Below are 20,205 nucleotides of genomic sequence, written 5' to 3'. Positions count from 1 at the left end.
TAAAATATCCATGGGATTGTCGATTTCTTACATACATTGTGTGATTCTGCTACCCCTCTATACTCAGAGCTCTGTTTCAGGAACTTGGAAGAACTCCAAATGTTTTCACCAAATACTTATGTTTACTGTGTAATTAAATGCAGAGAACATTTCATTCCAGAACTACACATTCTTTTTCTAGATAATAAATCACTACATTGAAACATTCAAATGGCTTTTCATGTGTCTCTACCAAATTCATAAGCTTTTTGCTCTGAAGTCACAGGTTTAAACTTACAGTAATATAAACTCAAAGATACAGCCTTACATTAAACCCTGCATTACAGTTTTTCTTTAAATCATTCTTTAATTGTCTGGGTGCAATTAGAATCTGTATAGGACCAGCAGAAATTAAGAAATTAGAAAAAGACCACAAATGGAAGACTCACTTTTGCCACTCACTATACAGCACTGGCCATAGTTGATCACACCATAATCACTATTGCTGCAGTAACAGCTTCGTTTCCAGAACTTTGAGATCCAGAGGACCATGCACATTTTGACACATGCCCTCTGCAGCTTTCTCTGTACTGCAGTTAACACAGACTGCCTTGATAAGTGTGCAAGGAAACAGGTATTGCAGCCTGTCTGCTCACACACTTGCCCAATTTGTATGTTCAGTTGTGAGAATTGTGTGTGCAAAGAAGCCACACATTGGGAGCATCTCAACTTTCTGAAAAATGAAGCCCTTAACTGGGGTACGTGATGTTAAACCTCCATAAAATTTGTGTCACAGGTGAGACCAGAAACGCTCCGCCAAGACAGAGTACCTTCCACGGGGCCAGAAATTACTCTCTTTTCCCTAGATGTCATCATCAAAGAATAATTACCATCTCAAGTAACCAGTTTTACAAGGGCTTTTTATCTCTCTAAGTTCAGGATGCTGATTTTGGCAAGAAAGGGACAGTCTTTTCCATTAGGCCTATTCATCTATGCACAATGTTCAGTTTAACTGTGTGAGTTTTCACAAGGAGTAACAACAACATGCATTATTCACCATGGCAACTTGAAATGTCCAAAGTGGGAAAACAGGTTATAGCAAAAGCAGTTCAGATACTCACAACTTTCATGATAGATTTCTCCCACGCTATAGATTTCTGTAACTGCTGAATGCACAGAGCCACCTGTGCAGCACTGCGTGCCTCTGACAATGCCCTTCGCCACACCCTCAGCCCTGGAGCAATGTCCTCCTCGGTTCTGCATTGAGACACAGGGAAATTGAGTAGGTCACATCCTGTTTGCTTACTTGAAATGTGGAACAATCATCATCACATTGAAAGCCAAGCAATGACAAAACATACACAGCCAATAAGTGTAAGGCTTAAGCAACTAAATTTCATGTAGTGCACAGACTGTGGCTACGTGCCTCAAAGCTTAGTCACAACCAGTTAAATGTAAAGATAACTTTGCAAGATTATCAACAAACGTAACAAAAAAATCTTTACAAAGCATCATGCAGAATAACATGATCCATATGGATCACAGACATACAAGAAAGTACATAGATAACAGGCAATAAGAAAATAGGCTCCAATTAGCAAAGAAGCACAATAATTTTTCAAGTTAATCTCAATAACCTACCCGTCACCATCACCACTAATGGATGGTGCAGGAGCAGGGACAGTAACTGTGCCCACATTATCCAGTTTGATCTGAATGGTGGTACTTAAGGGGCTCTTCAGATACCTTCTCTCTATGTTCCGCTCCAAGTCAGCCAGCCTGGTTACAGCTATATCTAGAGGGTTGTCACTCCTCCGCTCTACAGAGCTGGCACTGCCTTCTCCTCCTGCAGCACCATCCCCATCGTGCTTCTTGTGCAATCTGGGGTTTGACTTATGGGCCCGATAGACCAGGTCGTCTCTCTGGGAGGCAGGTGCAGGACACAGCCAGCCCTGTGTCAATAGAAAGGGTTGTGCATTTACTGGGTGCCATTAACTCGAGGTGCAAACACAGGAACTGCTCTAGGGAATCAAACTAAGCAACTGAAGCGCTGTTTCCAGGAGATCTTGGTTACTTGTAATCCATCTGTAGAGACAGTTTCCAAAATATCCAGAGAACTAAAACAATTAATCAAAAAATACAAGCATTACCAGACTTTCGGAATGGACCTTTCCACAATATTCTTATCCCCTTGTGAAGTATCCACCAGAGCAGGTCTACCTGTCCAGCAGGCTCAGGAAACAGTTGGTCACACAGAAATACCATCCACCTCATGCCCAAACCAGATCCCAAACACTGCATCTGTACTACAACCAAACACATGCAACTTGATAACCTTACACCCACCTTGGAAAAGCTCCAAATTCTTAACTCTATCACACTCACAACCATCACATGTTCTCCATGCCTCTACAATACTCAGAGTACTATGATGTGCTTTAGGCTTTTCTGAAAGCATTAACAGCAACAGTCACACAAAGCAGGCAGACCTGTGGCAAACCCCCCGAGAGTTAAGCAGTCTGTGTGCAACACAATCTTTGCTTTCATAGGAGGTGAACAAACCGTGCAGGAGCTGCACTGCAGGAGAACACTCCAGAACTGCCACTCTGAACATCTTCATTTGGAGACTGAAATGTTTCAAACACGAATTTCCACGATACTGCAGCAGTGGTTTTGTTTTATTTGCAGGCAATTGGGATGGAGTAAGAGGGCACTTACCACCAGCAAAAGGACTGTTACCTGCTTTAAATTCTTACCACTTATTGTAAAGAAACTTTTTACTAAAAGTTGGTTTTACCTTCACTTGTAAACTAGCTGATGCAACTCTCCTCTCTAGATCTTCCACCTGCTGAAGAATAGCAAGATCCATCTCCATTGCTTGTTCTTCTACTGACCAGTTTTCCACAACATCCCGAGTTACCTGGTTATCTTCATTGTCATTGGTATCAATAATTGCAACTGTATTTGAGAATCACATTTTTATTATTTTAATTAGCATTATAACTTCTCTAGTGAATTCAAGCTGATTTATCCATCACTCAAGTCAAATGCTGAAGAACTGTTGTAGAAGTGCACTATTCTTAAAATACTTAGTACAGACAGCAAATGCTGTACATTTTCAAACCTGCAGTTTAAAGGCAGGATGGGAAGGAAGGGCTGAGCTCCAGTGTTACAGAGACAGAAGGAGTTCAGAGCCAACATTATGCCACTAGAGCAATTTATATGAACTGGCATTTCTCCCATCCAAGGCTGGTGAAAATGCAACTACAGACAAGGAGCCCTTTACTATTTTCTGCAGCTGTTACTCTATGTCTGTTCTAAACACATCTCAAAGAGCTCTATGCAGCTGTCTGATGCCCCAACACCATGTGTAACAGAAATATCAACTACATACCATCCTTGTTTTTGATGCAGGCCACAGTGATATAATCCATGTGTTTCTGTATTTGCTTTTGTAAGGCCTTTTCTCTTATTCCCCTGAGATGCAGCACTTTAAGCAAAGATTTTAGGTCCTCTGGATCAGTAATCCTCCACCACCCATACTGCATTTCTAAGTCAAGACAAGCATATAAACACTTTGCAGGCATTTTTTTATGTGATACACACAATCAGATTAGAAAATCAATAGGAAAACTATTAAAAAGAAAATACATTTTAAGATCATAGTGATACTGTAGAAATTATCCTTCACACAGTTCCACCTTATTACACCTACCTTCTGGTATAGGCTTTGGGTTAGGATAGTCTACTGGCTTGGCTACTTCAGCTGCTGTAGAAGGGGCAGAAGCCACTTTTTCAGTTTGTAGTGCTGGTGATTCACTTTTACTTGCAGAAACAGTAGATGCCAAAAACGAGTTACCATTCACTTCTGATAATCCCAACCCTGATCCAAGAGCAGGTAAAGGAGATGGAAAAGGGACATTTGAGGTAAGAACTCCTGTAGGCCATCCGCAAAACTGCAGTCCCATTATAGGCAGTCCAGTCTTCATCTGCTACAGAGCACAACTACCATTATTGCCAAGAAACCTGAATTAGGATTAGGATGCTATTTGTCAAACAATAATCAAAACATAAAGGAGGCCTTTACTCAGTCTTTGATTAACTTCAGCAAAACTAAGGTAACACTGGCCTGTAAACACTTCTAATTATTGCCCTGTTAATGCTAAAAAAATAACAGCTTTTAAAGGTTGAGTGTGGGGTGCCACACTTCCCAAAACTGGTTTTTATTTACTTGCTTCTCATTTAACACCAGTGGCCAACAACTTAAAAGCCACATCAAGTCAGGGATATTGTGATCAAATCACCAAAATACATGTACAAACTGATTAACCCAATTTTATGCATCTTACTCTAGCATTCTACACCTTCTGCAGTTAGTTATTAACATTTAGAAGCAGGAAGGAAAACCCAGAAATGAAGATGTAATGATTGCATGTCTGTGCCATTATTTGTCTGAACAGAAATGCTGCCCAGATAAGCACTGCAAACTCAAACTACGACCACAGTGAGGTTCTTTACCTGCAGCGGCGGCAGCGCGAAGGGGCTCAGTGCCACGGGGCTCTGTGCAGAGGAGGGGCCCAGCAGGGCCGACGGCACCGGGGAGGGGCAGCGGGAGGGCGGCTGTGCCTGCGGGGGCACCGCGGGCGCCGCCACGTCCACCCGTGTCACCGAGGTGTCGTCGCAGGGCACGCGTGGCAGGAGGCTGAACCACGGCCCGTGCCGCTCGGGCAGCGGCTGCGGCGGGTCCGGTGGGGCCAGGGCAGAGCCGCAGAGCCTCCCTGTGCCACCGGCACTGGCACTGAAGAGGTTGCTGGGGTCGGCCCTCTCCACGGAGCTCTGTGCCACAGGGAGCTGCACACTGCAGAGAGAGGGCTTGGAGCTGCTCGGGTAGGACAAGGGGCAGCCGTTTGCTGCACTGCCATTGGGCTTGGGGGACATCATGTCAGAGTCAGGGGGCATTTTTGCTACTTCTAAGAGTTTGCTTAGTTTTGAAAATGACCCAGGCTTTTGTAAAAACAAATTAGTGCTGTCCTTTTCTTTCAGATCTTCCTTTTGCTCACAGTGAGTTGTAGCTAAACGATGTAGTTTTTCTTCTGTTTCAAATTCTTCTTTGATATGCATACTTTCTTCCTTTTTCAACTTCTCCTTCTCTTTAGCAATTTCTTCTAGACCTAAAATTATACAAAAAACACCTGGCTGAGGGTACAGACCCTGCTGCACAAACCAGCACCACTGAGCTGGCAGCGTGTGCTGGCCCGTGTGCCCCTGCGTGCCCTCTGCATGCCCCCTGTGTGCCACCACTCCCTCCTGGCTCTCACCTTCCCCACTTTCCATGCCCTCCACGAAGACGCCCCCGCACTGGGGCAGGATCCAGTACCGGCGCCGGTACCGGTCCTGCCCGAACATCATGGAGCGCAGACTGTGCGAGGCCTCAAACAGCTTCTTCCTGTACTGGCTTTGTTGCTGTTGGAAACACAAAGGAAGCATTAGAATTGAGTAGTGGGGCAGGGGAAAGCCTCATTGTAACAGGAAACATCTCTGGCTGCCAGACTAGACAGGAGTGAGTTCAAGGGTCAGACAGGGAGACTCTCTCAGAATCCTGGGTGGGCAGGTGTCTGTGTGCTACCTGACACTCCACTCCCAACTGCTGCCTTGATGACTTTACTTACAGAGATCCCTTCAGAAAAAAAATCAATGACATCACTTCCTGGTTCAGCCTAAGTTTATCAGTCTTCCTCTAAAAACACACTGCAATGAGAGATCCTGTCTTTTTAACCCTGACTCTCAAAAGATTTTGTTGCACAAGGAGAGTTGAGATCCTGCCAATTCTACAGCATCAGCAAATGGGAAGCAGAGCCCTGAAAGTACCTGAGAGTGCAGCTCCTGATGGGAAACTAAAGAGGTATTTTAACTGTTCGTAAAAGAATGAGAATGACAAGGCACAGAAATAAATTCTGTCTTCAAACACAACACAGTCCTCTGAGGTGGGCAAAAAAGACCTTCAATTCTTGCTCTGCTAAATTGGTACTGCTGGAAGTCACGTGGAATTCTGAACTGCTAATTTATTGCAATTTGGAACATAAGAGAAACCAAAACACAAAGTCTTAAATGACAAATTTTCTAATAACAAAGAATAAAAACATGTGCCATGAGTACCCCTATTTACAGCATTTTATTGTTCTTGTTTACGCTTCTCTTCCTATTCCACTGCTGCTTCTTTCAAAATGTGAAGCCCAGACAGTTGTGTCTTGGCTTGGAGCTGCAGAAATCATCCATGGAAAGGAGGCTGAGAGCCATAATCCACTGTGTAATGGAGCACTGCTTCTCATACACAGAATTTGTCATTGCTTGCCAAGATCAACAGACAGATCAGTTAGGTCTGGATAAAAATTACATTACTTTTTATTCTCAGAAATAAAAATATATTGTCAACTACTATTATTAACTGCCTTTTGAGTGACACCCTCTTACTGCCACCAGACTAAACTTACAATTCTGGTGTCATGAACAGTAACATTATTCATATTTAAACAAAACAACAGCTGATCCTTATTTCAACTGATATTAAGTTGGAGCACTGACAACAATGGTTAACATTCAAACTCATGACATCCAGTGATCAAATTTCTATGATCTCTCTCTCACCTTTGTCAGTTTTTCAATCTGCTTCTCCAGTTCTTCAACACTTGCTGTCTGGTCCCCATCATCCTACAATCACCAAATACACTGTCACACCAAAGCTATTCCATGATACTACCATGTCTTACCATTATTACAGGAAAAAGATGTAACAGAAAATGAGAGGTAAATAGTAAGGAAAAAAATGAAAGTTCAAATTGTGTGCCTGTTCAATACACTTGACTAGGAACAATATAACTGAAAAAAGATACACCTTTAATCTTTTCAAACCATCCCAGATGCACAGGAAGGAGAAAGTTCATGGACAAATGGTTGCTGAAAATATTGTTTTACCAGAAGAAATAATTCAGTTTGCACATGAACACTTAACACTATAGAATTTAATCTTAGTCTCTGTGAAGCTTTTTGGATATTCAAATTCATTTAAAAAATGGCATCTCTTAAAATCTTACTAAGCAGTCCACATCTGCATTTTATTTCAATGTCTACATGAAACTGTGGAGCCAATTACAACTCTGCTATGAAAGTTATAGCATCAACCTGGCTGATTTTTGAAGAGGAAAGCACATATGATTAAATCCATGGTTGCCTTCTCCTTGACAGTTTAAAAATGGAAGTCTTTTCCATAAAGAGAGTTTTAATTTAGTTCAAGAAAGTCTTTGGAGGTAACAGTAAGTTTCCAACCCAAATCATCCATGCCCTAAGATACAGGTCTTGTATTTCTTGGTTCTGCAAAAGGGTACCAGAACAAATCCTTCTGAAATACCACACAGAGCATGAATGCAATGGAACTTCTGCTGGATCAGAAACCTGATTTCTCTACAGAGTTACAGGAATTTTGCCTATGAAATGCCCAGTGCACTGAAACAGGAGACTGTACAAGAGGGAAAAGGATAACGAGATGAATTTGAGATTAGAAATCTAAGTATTATTTATTTTTAATTCTGAATTATTTGTAAGAACTTTGTGCTTTTTCTCTATGGTAGTCACTTAAATTCATACACATCATAGTACTTGAAATAAATCCAGATTAACAGCACAAAGGGCTGTTCCTACCCTAGAAATTAGGTGGGTTTCTAATAAAGGGTGTTTGCAAAGACCTGAGTCCACATATGCTGGACACATGCATTGTTCAAGCAGTCTCAAAAACCCACTTTGAACCTTGTACAAAGGGATCATTTTCTGGCAAACAGTGCAGGAGCCTGTGCATTTCTACTAAAATCAGCTCAAGAAGCTAAAAACGTTTTGGTGATCCTTCCTGAACTGTATCTCATATTGCCCAGCAACATTTATCATCCTGTGATCAAATCCAGCCAAGCAGTGACTACCCTGGATTTGTGAAAAAATTACTCAGGAAGGTCACAGCAAAGCTTTATAACAGAGAATGTTAAATGTAACTTTACACTTCTATTTATTAGTTAACAAAACAATAGAAACCAATAAAAATTTAAAAACATTGGCATTAAGTTATTCTTCCCTCCTTTTCATTGCACCCTTTGGGGGAAGCAGCGCCATATTACAGAGAAAACAAGTTTTAACTTCTTAGTAAATTAAGATCCAGTAAAATGCCCCACCTCATCCTCACACACGTCCTTCTTTCCTTTCTTCTCGTCCTTGTCCTCCTCCTCCTCCTCCTCCTCTTCCGCCTGGTCGTCGCTGTCATCGTCCTCGTCGTCCTCGTCGTCGCTGTCGCCCTTGCGGCGGCGCTTGCGGCTGTGCTGGGGCTGCTCCAGCTCCAGCCCCAGCTCCAGCCCCGGTGGCCCCTCCGTGCCCTCCGTGCCCTCCGTGCCCGCGGCCTCGCGCCCGCCCGTCCGCTTGGCGTGGATGATCCTGAGCCTGCAACACACGGACGGAACTGCTGTGGCTGCGGCACAGACAAGACTCTTCCTACGTGACAGAGGAAATCACACACTGCGGGCTTAGGTCAGAGCTCCTGCTCTAAGACGACAGTTTGTTTGCCCAATATTTACTGTCATTAGTCAACAAGAAAAACAGAGGTTAGAAAACCATGTAAGACTCTTCGTTCTGTTTTGAATAGATCTCTTTTCTCCCAGGTGAATTTTACTGCGTAACTCTTTAGAAGAAATGAACCACAGGAGGGATTTTGAGAATTCGGGAAACAGAACTAGAAGCAAGAACAAATTTCCACTTCTTTATTTAAGGCATTTAAGGATATGATGACAAAATACCTGTGTCTGAGGAAGGAGGGAAAGGCAAAAATCCTCAGTTGGAAGTGTGAAATTATTTATATTTGCATGGAAACAGCAAGGTTAGTTTTTTTGGTTTGGGGTTTTTTCCTTCCCCCCCCAAGATTTTTCTGAATTTTTACTAATACTTGGCTTTAGCCCTTTGGCTGACCTTTTTATTCTAGGATATACACTTTTCTTTCTGGAAATCTTAGCTCCCTCAGCTATCAGTAGTAGATTACTCAAAGTGTAATTTTTCCTTTTATGAAAGAAAAGGGAAACTTACATACCAGTAATTCTGGTTGTAGTAGACCTTCTTCTTCTACAAAACCCCTATAAGACAAGATTCCACACAGCACAAATTACAGTTCCACCCCTCAGGGAGCCAAGCAGGCAAACATGCTGAACCACAGGAGGTATAAATAGCCAGGCCAAACCAGTCACTTAACGCAGACCAAAAACGTAACTGACTCAGAAGAGATTCATAAACATGTAGGAAAGACAAAGATTTTGTAAGAGATGAAGAAGGTAGGATGGGAAAAGTAGGACGGTAACGACAAACACAATTACCAGGACGTAATTTTCCCTTGTCATACTCCTCTCTCTTCCCATCCTACAGAACAATATTCCATACAGCAAGTGGCTACAGGTGAGCGAGGGCAGCCCAAGCACTGGCTCCAGGGCACTCTGGCAAAGGGATCAGCCCTGGGATTTGCTGCTGGACACCGCCAGGACCCAACAGCACAGCCTGGGACAAGGGTGCCACGGCTGGGCTGGGGGCAGCACTTCAAAAAAAGACTGTAAGGCAAGAAATCATCAAGGGGATGCGAAAAGTGCCGGGCTTTGGCTTTTTGGTGTGGGTTTATTTTTGGTTTGCGTTTGGTTTTTATGCAGTGGTTAATCCATTGGAGAATTTAGAAAACTTGATACTTTTATTTTTCCAAAACAAATGGGTGTTTACCTATTTCAGCAATTTAAAATATATTTTGACAAAAACAATTTCCTCAAGCCTCTCAGTGAATTTGAAAGCAAGTGACATTTTCAGGTATGGTCTAAAAAGCCTTGATCTCACTGAGCATCAGTACTACTCACACTACTGAATTAAGTTTTTTAGGGAAAAAATTCCTTTTTAGGAGGATAACTTCAATCTTGTTCATGTGGACTGGAAACACCAGCCCAGACACAGGAATTAACTATCACAGCCATTAGTCAATAATTGGATTGGCTGCTGCACGACTGGATGATTTTAGAGACTATTTAGACTAAGATAATCTTGAAGACAATACAGTAATGAAGCTGGCAAGTCAAAGTTCAATGCCCAGCAAACACCTCTTTCATATACCTAAAAGAAATGAGAAGAAGAAAAAAGACTACTGAAAGCAAAAATAGAGATGTAATGCTGTCAAGCACTAAGAGAAGCTTTGCATGACACTGTGGATTACCAGGGATGGAAAAGAACCAAAGTGCTCTCTTTGGACAGCACCACAGTGCAGTGAGGCAGCACTCTGTACCCAGAGCAGCACAGAGGCAGAAATATCACAGCATGACTTAAAAAATGTTGAGGTATTTCAAGAAGTAGCACCATGTTCCTGCTGACACCTGCACATAGGGGTCACTGAGAGAGAAAACCTGCACTCAGATCTGCTCCATCTCTCTCACTTTCAGGTACGGACCAAAACTACACCTGCAGCTGCTCAGAGAATCATAAAGTCTACTGGCTGTAAAAAGAGTGGGTGGCCCATCACAGAACCAGACACGTGAATTAAGCCTGCTCTAATCTAATCTATAATGTTTACTAGATTATGGAATAAAAATTCATCTTGAGACTTAATTTTCAGGCCTTTCTCACAATTTTTGCCCATCTGGATTAGGTAGTCCCAAGGCAAAGAGTTCTTAACATCATACCTCTAACATACTTCACCTTGGGTCTCAAAAACTCAGTTTCACAAATCAGCAATAGCACATCCTACCCAAACTCAGGGTGTAATTCCTCCCTTTTGTGACTGCTTTTCATACACCATCATCATTTAAAGTTGAGATGGTTTCATTCAACAGAACTTGGCTTACACAGAGCAGGCCTAACACTGGCACGTTAAAAAGAACACTGTTGCAAAGAAAAACTTGGTTTGCAGTATTTCAAGTCTTGTAAAAACAACCAGATATCACCTAATGCTTTAAGTGGCTATATTTCTTTTTTTTTCCATTTTACATTGATCAAACTACAAAAGAGATGCCAAAGAGAAGACCTGTAATGGAAAAGGAGATGCTGAGACTGATTATCTAGTTAAAAAAATCCCCGAATCATCTCTGGTGAGAGAGTCCTCTGACCACAGCTGTCAGACAGAAAGCACAAAGAAAGATGAATTGACTGTATGAGGTAGGTGCCCTTACAAAAATGGTGATCAGTATCAAGATTCACATCTAAATTTGACATAGAAGGAATTAGATGCAATCTGCCATTAATCATCAGCTAAGCAGAAACAGCCCAGGCAGCTCAGAATTCAACTTCCAACCACACATATTATACCTGTGACAACCCTTAGGGGAAGCAGGAAAAGAAGGGGGAGGTCAAAAAGGGGGGGGCAGGGGGGAAGCATCCCTTAAAATAATATACAATGATACCTTTTTTCAACCTGGGATTTTGATGTTGCTTTTTTGTACCTTACAAGCACAGGTTCTTGTATTTTAGTGTTTCACCCTTCCCGGTTGAGAAGCTCATCATTAAACGTGAGAACATAAGCACAGAGAGAGTCACCCAGTGAGAGTATCTGCCACAGGCAGAATCTTTTCCCATCCCACTCAGTTACAGTCCCAGCCAGCCTGGACACAGTGCCCCGAGGATTCAGCACAGCACACACTGGGCCAGGCTGAGCACAATAACCCCACTCCTCAGCATCATGACCCACCCACTCCTCACTCCCACACCGTGGGATGTGCTGAGGGGCTCCTAAAGGTCTGTGGGCAAGGCAAGGAGGCCACATCTGCTGATCTCAGTGACTGCTGAGGAGACCAGGTATTCCCAGGCCAAACTGTTTGGGACTGGGATGCTTAAAAGTTAGACTGAGATGTGAATGGATGAGGAAGGTAACGTGTAAGCATGAAGTCTGGAAGCAGAAAAAAAGACCAAAAAGAAGATTGAAATGTACAGATTTCTTTTCAGAGAAGCCCCAGAACAGTTGTAAGAGTTTATGAAAAGTGCCAATTGACATAATAAAGAAGAGAATATTGTTTAAAATTGATCCAAAGGTGGCTCTTCTAAAAAGTTTCTTGGACTTCATCAGAAAAATAGTGGAAAATCCAAAAATTTTGAACCAAGGATGGGAGAGATGAATCAAGCCCAGTGAATTCCAAGCAGAAGAGCAACATTTCCAAGCTCTCCTGCAATACTTACGCTCAAAAATAGGGTCAGCACTACTGGAACCTGAATTCCACACAGCAGAGGAGAAAACAAGAAAGGGAGAAATGATTGCAGAAGGGAAGAGGGGCTTGGGACTTCAGGGTATTATGCTCACTATTTGAAATGGAAGAAATGAGAGATCACAAGGAAAAGGGAAAATCCTACATCTACAAGTACTTACAGTTTGATGGAGGGAGAGAAATACTAAGCAGGTCCCAAGAGGACAAGGACAAGGAAAGGTCCCATTCCACTAATTTTAAGTTGGCTACATCAGAACTTCAAAAACACTTTTTAAACTATATCCCATAGAGGGGATACAGATGAAGACAGGGAAGAGGTATTTGGATTATCCTAAAAGATAAAATACATTAACCCTGTGCAGACTGAGATCTGCACTATTAGTAGAGAATTTCTTTTTATTGGTTTAATTTTTTCCTCAACCTCCCTCTTGTCCTTCTTCTTTACTTCTTTCCTTCTTCCTTCTGAGATACATTAAAGGGAAAAAAGGGAGACACAAGATTAGAAACAAAAGCACCTAAAGCAAGGACTAAGAAAGGGTGTACCATTCCTAGCAAGAGGTAAAGATGAGAAATAAAAAAAAAAGCAGAGTCTGGCTATGCATTTTTACCCCCTGTGATTCATTAACTTTGTGCCGTTCAGCTTCCTGGAGTTGGAGCCGTGTGCTTGCTGTATGGAATTTTGTCTTGTAGGATGGGAGAACAGTGAATATAAGACTGACAACCTTTCAAAAGTTCCAATTTTACCTTAAATAAAAATATATAAAATATCTCCAAGTTTGCATTCTACATCTGATCCCTTGATACAGGGAGCGACACAACACTGACAGATGGGAAACACTAAGAAAACACAGATTAGCAAAATGCAATTGGCAATTGTTGCAGGAAAATCATGTTGCCTCACAACACCTTTCAGAATGAACACTGGGAATTATGGTAGGTCCAAAGAAACTTTGAAACTGTCAACAGTGATTTTACAGTTCCTTTAATATTCCAATTAAAAAACTTTTTACTTTCCCTTAGAGAATTCAAAAGGGACTTGACTTCACTCCAGTTATGAGGGACACTGACCTGAATCACATGCATCCTTAACAGACTGTAAAAGGCTGGTGCTGCACTGCTCTGAATCCACACCCATCTTAATTAAGCAGTTTGGTTACTAATCTCTTTGTAAACCTGTACCTGCATCAGCTAATTTTGTCCTTAGAAGCAATTCCCTATATAGCAGCATATCTGAACAAAGGCAAAAAAAGCAATATATTGTAATAGTTAAGGAAATGAAACTTACTTCCGAAGTTTGCCTTCAACCATCCATTTATCTCTCCTTAAGTTTGACATGTAATCAATGTTTTTATCAATTTCACTGTCAAAGACAAAATAATCCGTTAACTGTGAAGTGACTTTTTTTTTTCTGACAGACATTCATGTATAAATACTTTGCCTCAAAGAACTGTCTTGGAGAAACAGTTAAATTCAAAAGAATGCATTTTAAAGCCAGGACATTTCAGTACTAGACCAGCAATGCAGCTGTACCCACGCCAGCATTAAGCCCCAGCACCACCTCAGCTTCTTCCCATACGAACCATGTCACTCAAAGCAGCTGACATTTCTCTCCATAACTCTAATTCAGTGCCAAACCTCCAGGTGTCTTTGCCACAGAGAGTCTATCCCTGTGCTGAAAACACGGTTACCACTGGTACACCCAAGGTATCGTGCCCAGGATCCCTGGGATCTACAAACCAACACTCTTCCCTGCAGAAACTGAAAAACCAAACCAAGGGCTTCAGTTCCGTGGCTGGAGCCCACCCCAGACAGCCCAGGCTCAAATTCAGCACATTGTAGCTGTTTCTATGATCAAAATACAGAAACTCAAGTGCTGAGTGATCATTCCCACAAATGGGACTGAACAGTCCTCTGCAACACGAGGAAGTTTCCCACTATGATAAATTTCATCGATACACAGGAACTGTCTTGCACAGCTCATGCACAGACCTGCACTGCCACTCCTGTTTTTCAGCTTCTGAAAACCTGAAGTATCTACTCCATTCTTGCCCTCCACAGCCCTCATTCACTTTGGCAGCACTAGGTACCAAACCCACAGAATTCACCAGGAAACAAAGCAGCATTTAATGAGGTGATAAAAGACTTTAACCACAGTCAATCAGTCTGTGGAAGAACAGGCATCCAGAGACTGGCATTTCCTAACATCTTATTGTTGGGTTTTGACAAGTTGTTGAACATAGGGAGGTTTAAAAGTATGAAATGCAGTACACGCTTTTCTTGGACTACTACATCAAGCTTGTCATCTCACCTTATGATCCCATTTAAAGTTATCTGGACAAGAGACATCTTGAAAACCAAATGGGAAAAAAAAGAGTACTGCAGAAGATCTAACAACTCCTGTGATTTATTCACTAGACCATCTGGTTCATAATCAACCTCACCTTTTACTCCAAAAATTGCTGAAGACATTTCGGTACAATCTTTGAAGACAAAATAACAGACCAAACATGCTAAAGTTCTATTCTTCTGTCATATTGGAAATACATAAAGGTAAGAAGCAGTAACTCAACCAATTTCAGCTTTCATTATAAGAATGTCAATAACTCTCATGAAACAGAACACACTGAACTATGACATTTTTATAATTCTGTTTTTACACAGCTATTTAGGAAAAATCTTACCTTACTACACTCTTGCTGCATGCTAACTCATTGACCAGAAAAGCAAGCACTGATGCTTTCTGAGCTGGAGTATGTGCCTGGAAAGCTTTTGTCTTCAGGCTCTCTGTCAGCTCTGTGTGCCCACAATGAGCCTCCATGAATATCTGCAGAATCTCAGACACATTGTCTCGATTGATACCAACACTCAGTAAGTGTTCCCCAAGAATAGTTTTAGCCTAAAAGCAATAAAGACATTTCAAACAATTACATTTTAAACTATTATTTTCCTTTGCAGGCTATATTATTTTTTATAGAAGAGAGGGGTGGGTTCATTTCCATTTTTACCTAAGGACTTTCAAACATTAGAAAAGTGAATGGAAATTCAAATCAGAGAGGTGTCACAGAGCCACTGGGAAGAACACATTAATATACATACAGGGTGTTTATACAGGGTGGGGTTTTTTTACCTTGTATCCTGTTCCAAGTCCTGGGTCACACACAGCTGCAGAGACAAGCTTCACAAGCAAGTCCTGTACTTCTCCCATGCTGTCCCCTATGTTGAGCAAACCCTCCTGCAGGACGCTCAGGGAGGGGACATCCACACTCACATCAAAGCCAAGAACCTTCCCAAAGTTCCGCAGGAACTGCACCACCATGAGACAATTGGAGAAGGTGCTTCCATCGAGGACAAGGCCGGGGATGCGAGGCAGCTCTGGGAAAGGCTGAGAGCAGAGAACAGTGCAAGGTTCAGCAGTGTAGTTCAAAGGAAACCTTTTCTGATACCAGCGAAGGAAATTGGCTGGTACTTCCTTAGGACCTCCAGCACAACAATGTTGGAAGATAAAGGCTGTAGGGAACTTTCCATCCCCATCCATTCTGGAACACATTCCCCTGTTCACAATACAGGAGGCAAAAGATTAAGATATACTTCCTTTTTAGTCAGGAGATGGTACCAGGATCTATGCTGAGCCAAATCACTGTAAAAGGTGGTGTAAAAATATTTAAGGGACAAATGGAAGGGATTTCTCTGCAACAGAGAAGGTTTGAACCTGAGGTTTGTCAAGTCCTTCAGGACAAGACCTAAGAACACAGAAGACTGGGAGAGCAGGTTTTTCGAGCAACAGCTTATAGGAGTTGACTAGAAGACTCTCCAGTGCTGTGTGCTCAGACATGGTGCATATTCCTGATGTAAAAATAACTCAGAGGAAAGAATTTCTCTGAAGCAACACAAGTGCATTTTGGGAAGCAGACAGCTTTTAAACAAAAAGCTTTTAATTAACCAAACATGTGCCTCTGCAGGGTTGTAGTATCTTGTATTTGTATGTATTTCAAATAGTTCTCATTATCTGGACCAAAACTTGAATGCTTTGGGTGTGGCTGCAAGAAAAAAGTTACTGTCACGATGATAAAATAAACAAACAAGAGACAAGAAAATAAGTTTATGTTGCTGTGATTACCTTCTGGTCTGCTAAGCACATATCTTCATTTGGCTTCTTTAGCTCCTTTGCCATTTCTAATTCCAATCTTCGTTGTTCCAGTTTACGTTCTTTATTTAACCTTTTTTCATCACGTTTCTCTTGCTTTAACCGCTCCTTCTCCTTAAGCAGAATTAGAAGGGCAGAAAACAAACCCCACATATTAAACTTACAAAGGAACAATCTATGAATTTGAAAAGTACTGCTTATGTAACCTTAGCAATTACCACAGCAATTAAAGAACTTGTATTAAAGCAAAGGGAAGAGGGAAACTACAGAAATAGAAGAAAATCACTGAATTTGTGAAACAATCTAAGATTCGTTTTTTTCTCTCCTGACAACACAGACATGAGTTTTCAATATGACTACACTGAAAAATGCCTTGCAGTACCATTTCAGAAGATGACTGAGTGAAAATATGGTCCAGAACTGCCATGAGAGGCATCTGATTATACACCACTATTATCAATCTGCATTTGCTACAGCACTCAATAAACCTCTCTAAACAATACACGGTTTAAAAATTCCCATAAACTGAATATGAATAGCTTATAAAACACCTAAAACCTGCCTTATAAAACCTATCTTCAATCACAGATACATTCTGAGCTTGAATTACCAGGCACTTCAAATGCAATCTGAAAACTTAACAGCCATTTATGTCTTCTCTGCACTAGAACACGGAGATCATCACGTGAGAAGTCAAGCACCTGGTACATGTCTCTGCCAACACCCTCTCCAGTGATGTCACACACAACACCACACACCTCTGTTTCTCTAATCCCCCGAGACTGACTCTGAGCTTGGAGCTCCCATGGCCTTTCCCACCCCCGGCTCCAGGGGTTCCACAGCCACACCCCCAGCACCACTCCACTGTCCTGACAGCACAGGTGCACACCCCCCCGGTGCAGCCAGCATCGAGTGCAGAGTGTTGGGAACCTGCCACTATCGATGCTGTCACCGGAGCACAGAGCTGTGTGTGCAGCCAGCATCGAGTGCAGAGTGTTGGGAACCTGCCACTATCGATGCTGTCACCGGAGCACAGAGCTGTGTGTGCAGCCAGCATCGAGTGCAGAGTGTTGGGAACCTGCCACTATCGATGCTGTCACCGGAGCACAGAGCTGTGTGTGCAGCCAGCATCGAGTGCAGAGTGTTGGGAACCTGCCACCGGAGCACAGAGCTGTGTGTGCACCCACAAACACACTCGTGTGAGGTACTGAAGAACCTGACACAACACAACGCTGAACACAGTGTGTGTTTCCCACCTGGGGACAAGGAGGGCTAAAGAACCAAGCCAAGCTGCTTCCTGCCACTCAGACCCACTCCCCACGGCTCTGTCACTTTAGGAGGTCACTCTGGTCTCCTCCGTTTGCCACCACCACACTTTGCATGGAGCAGTGCAGGCGACACTGAGTCAGGGCTCAGCTGCACTTGTACGTTGTTATCAACTGTTAAGGCAGAACCCAGGACTTCTCATTCTTTGATTCCATGCTGAGTATTACCAGACCACTGGTGACTCCTGTGGATAACCACTAGGACTGCACAGAGATCACGACTTCTACTACTATGGCTTTGGTGGATTTTAGGCAAGATTGAGTTTCATGCTGGACACAAAGAACATGCTTGGACCAGTAAATTAAAGCTGGCAGAAAAAGGGCAACTGCTTCCTGCTCTGCAGCTCTGTAAGCACCCTCTGTACTGCCAACAGGCCTTGTATCTGTGACGAGTTCGTAAGGGTCACCTTGTGTAGAAAGCCGCAATACATGAAAGGCAGGACACAAAATCCAAAATTTTATTTTAAAATGGAAAATACTCCCTGACTTGTTTTTTAAAATTGTTTATTGCGTTTTGTCCTAACCTATGTCAAGGTCTCAAAGCCAACTGGCATTTCCTACAAGTTGTTTTTGCCAGTTAGAAACACCCCAAGTCAGAGGGAAACGAGAGGTACAGATGGATATTTTCGTGGCAACACAGTAATCTGCAGTTATGATTAAAAATGCAAACTTTAGCCACACTAAGTTTCATAAATCTATTCAATGTTTACTTTTACTGGCTGCAATAGACATTACTCTCTTTCTACTAGAGTAAGAATAACAGCACTGGATCACACCAACCAACCACTTATCCTGGCATCCTGATTTCCAGCAGTGGGACAAGAGCTTTGGGTATTGTCTTCCTCTACTCCCTTGCTCTGAAGTATTATTCAACTTTTCTTAGTTTTGGTCAGTCACTTTTATTTAAATTTGTGAATACAACCAAGAGAAAAGTTTTAACAATTTCTTTGACAATTAGTTGCTATAGTGATGGTTAGTTTACTTCAATATCTTACTTAACTGTAATTTATTTATAAAAGTCTCAGGATACAGAGAAAAAAAGAGTCTCAGGATATAGAAAAATATATAAAAATAAATTTTAGCAATTATGTTTTTTTGTATTTGACTTATGTTGCCTCTCAAAAACATCCAGAATTCTCAAAACTGGGCAATCTGTGCCAGTGTTCAACCACCACCCTCCAAAATAAAACAGTTTTGCCTAAGTTTGAACAGAATTTACTATATTTCAATTTGTGCCTATTACTTCTTGTCCTACTGCACTATGTATACAAATGAAACTATACCTACATGTGCATCAAGGACACTGCTGTTCTACAGATCACTGGAGAATGAAACCACGAAAACCTCAAACTTTCCCAGGTTAATACTCACTTCTGCTTTTTTACGTGCTTCCATGGCCTTCATAAGCATCATGTGTTGTCTTCTCCGTTCTCGCTCCTATTGAAGCAGGAAATATTAGAACAAAACTAATGCATGTCTTCAAATCAGTAAAAAAGCTGAGTAACAAATTTAGCATTAATAGACAAGTCACAGTAAATACTAAATATAGGACAAGAATGGCCAAGTCTGTGCATGTTTTAGTTCAGGTTTAGAAAGCAAATACAAGAACAATCAAAAGCAAAAAGGTAAAGCAATGAACATGGAGACAGTGTAAAAAAGAAGCATACAGATTTACTTATGGTCAGTTGTGATGCTCCTTCATAAGCTGGCAGAACAAAAAGCATAATGGTTGGCTGGAACAGGTCAGTTACCTTACATCTGCTATGAGGAACTTGCAATGGACACCTTCAATAGCCAATTCAGCAGGAATTTTATACTGATCTTTTCCAAACATTGCAAATACTAACATTTTTGTAACCAAGCAACAAATTACTACTCTCAGCTCTGGCTCAGTTTTAATCAAGCCAGTGGTGGTGCACATACGTAACAATGGCACTGATGCCTGTCCCTCAGTAACCACGGCAGGAACTCCAAATGCACTAAGGAGCACTTTTGTAGGGCACTGAGTATGAGGGGTTTGCCTCAAAAGCTGTGGAGTAAATCCTGGCCCCAGTAATGGCTATGGGAATTTTATCACCTGATTTGGTGAGGCCAGGATTACATTCTAGTGTTTCACTGTATCTTGTAACAGTATGAATTTACCACTGGCTGAAAGTTAATTTCCTCAGTATCTTACAAACTCAGGGAAGACATCATCCTGGTTTCTAACACAGCTTAATTCAAATTGTATTTAAGATATCTGGATTCATTCCTAGTGAATGGGATAAGGCTTGAAAAAATTACAGAAGCGACTACCTATTAATTTTGCATTAATCCCTGATTTTATGTAATAGTCAAATTTCTACCAGGACATCAGTAACAGGTATCTGGTTAAAAACCACATTTAGTTATTGCCATGTTCAATTTATACACATGTTCCACACGTGTCCTTTTTTTTCCTGACCAGACAAGACAAGCAGATGTATGCAATGCACTGTGCTGTAAAGCCATGCAGCAGTATGTAATATGACAGCAG

General features: G+C 41.8%; 1 protein-coding gene across 12 annotated transcripts in view; it reads right to left on the bottom strand.

The window, feature by feature from the left end:
* BAZ2B (bromodomain adjacent to zinc finger domain 2B) overlaps positions 1-20,205 on the bottom strand; it is a 113,651-nt gene that overhangs the window by 4,998 nt on the left and 88,448 nt on the right. For 5 of the 12 annotated variants that reach the window (XM_071562472.1, XM_071562476.1, XM_071562477.1 and 2 more), the window contains 14 exons: positions 19,062-19,127; positions 16,339-16,479; positions 15,349-15,603; positions 14,903-15,117; positions 13,507-13,581; positions 8,193-8,454; positions 6,625-6,687; positions 5,298-5,442; positions 4,498-5,150; positions 3,695-3,971; positions 3,374-3,529; positions 2,777-2,937; positions 1,621-1,931; positions 1,101-1,236 (listed from right to left, as the gene is read on the bottom strand). In XM_071562472.1, coding sequence (XP_071418573.1) covers positions 1,101-1,236; positions 1,621-1,931; positions 2,777-2,937; positions 3,374-3,529; positions 3,695-3,971; positions 4,498-5,150; positions 5,298-5,442; positions 6,625-6,687; positions 8,193-8,454; positions 13,507-13,581; positions 14,903-15,117; positions 15,349-15,603; positions 16,339-16,479; positions 19,062-19,127 — 2,916 coding nt within the window. The remainder of the gene's footprint in view (positions 1-1,100; positions 1,237-1,620; positions 1,932-2,776; positions 2,938-3,373; positions 3,530-3,694; positions 3,972-4,497; positions 5,151-5,297; positions 5,443-6,624; positions 6,688-8,192; positions 8,455-13,506; positions 13,582-14,902; positions 15,118-15,348; positions 15,604-16,338; positions 16,480-19,061; positions 19,128-20,205) is intronic. The other 7 variants (XM_071562474.1, XM_071562479.1, XM_071562482.1 and 4 more) reach the window with 3 other exon arrangements.

This window comes from Pithys albifrons, chromosome 8, assembly GCF_047495875.1.
Source record: "Pithys albifrons albifrons isolate INPA30051 chromosome 8, PitAlb_v1, whole genome shotgun sequence".
Classification (NCBI taxonomy): domain Eukaryota; kingdom Metazoa; phylum Chordata; class Aves; order Passeriformes; family Thamnophilidae; genus Pithys; species Pithys albifrons.
Note: the sequence above shows the minus strand (reverse complement) of the source record. Positions and strands in the feature narration are given on the sequence as shown.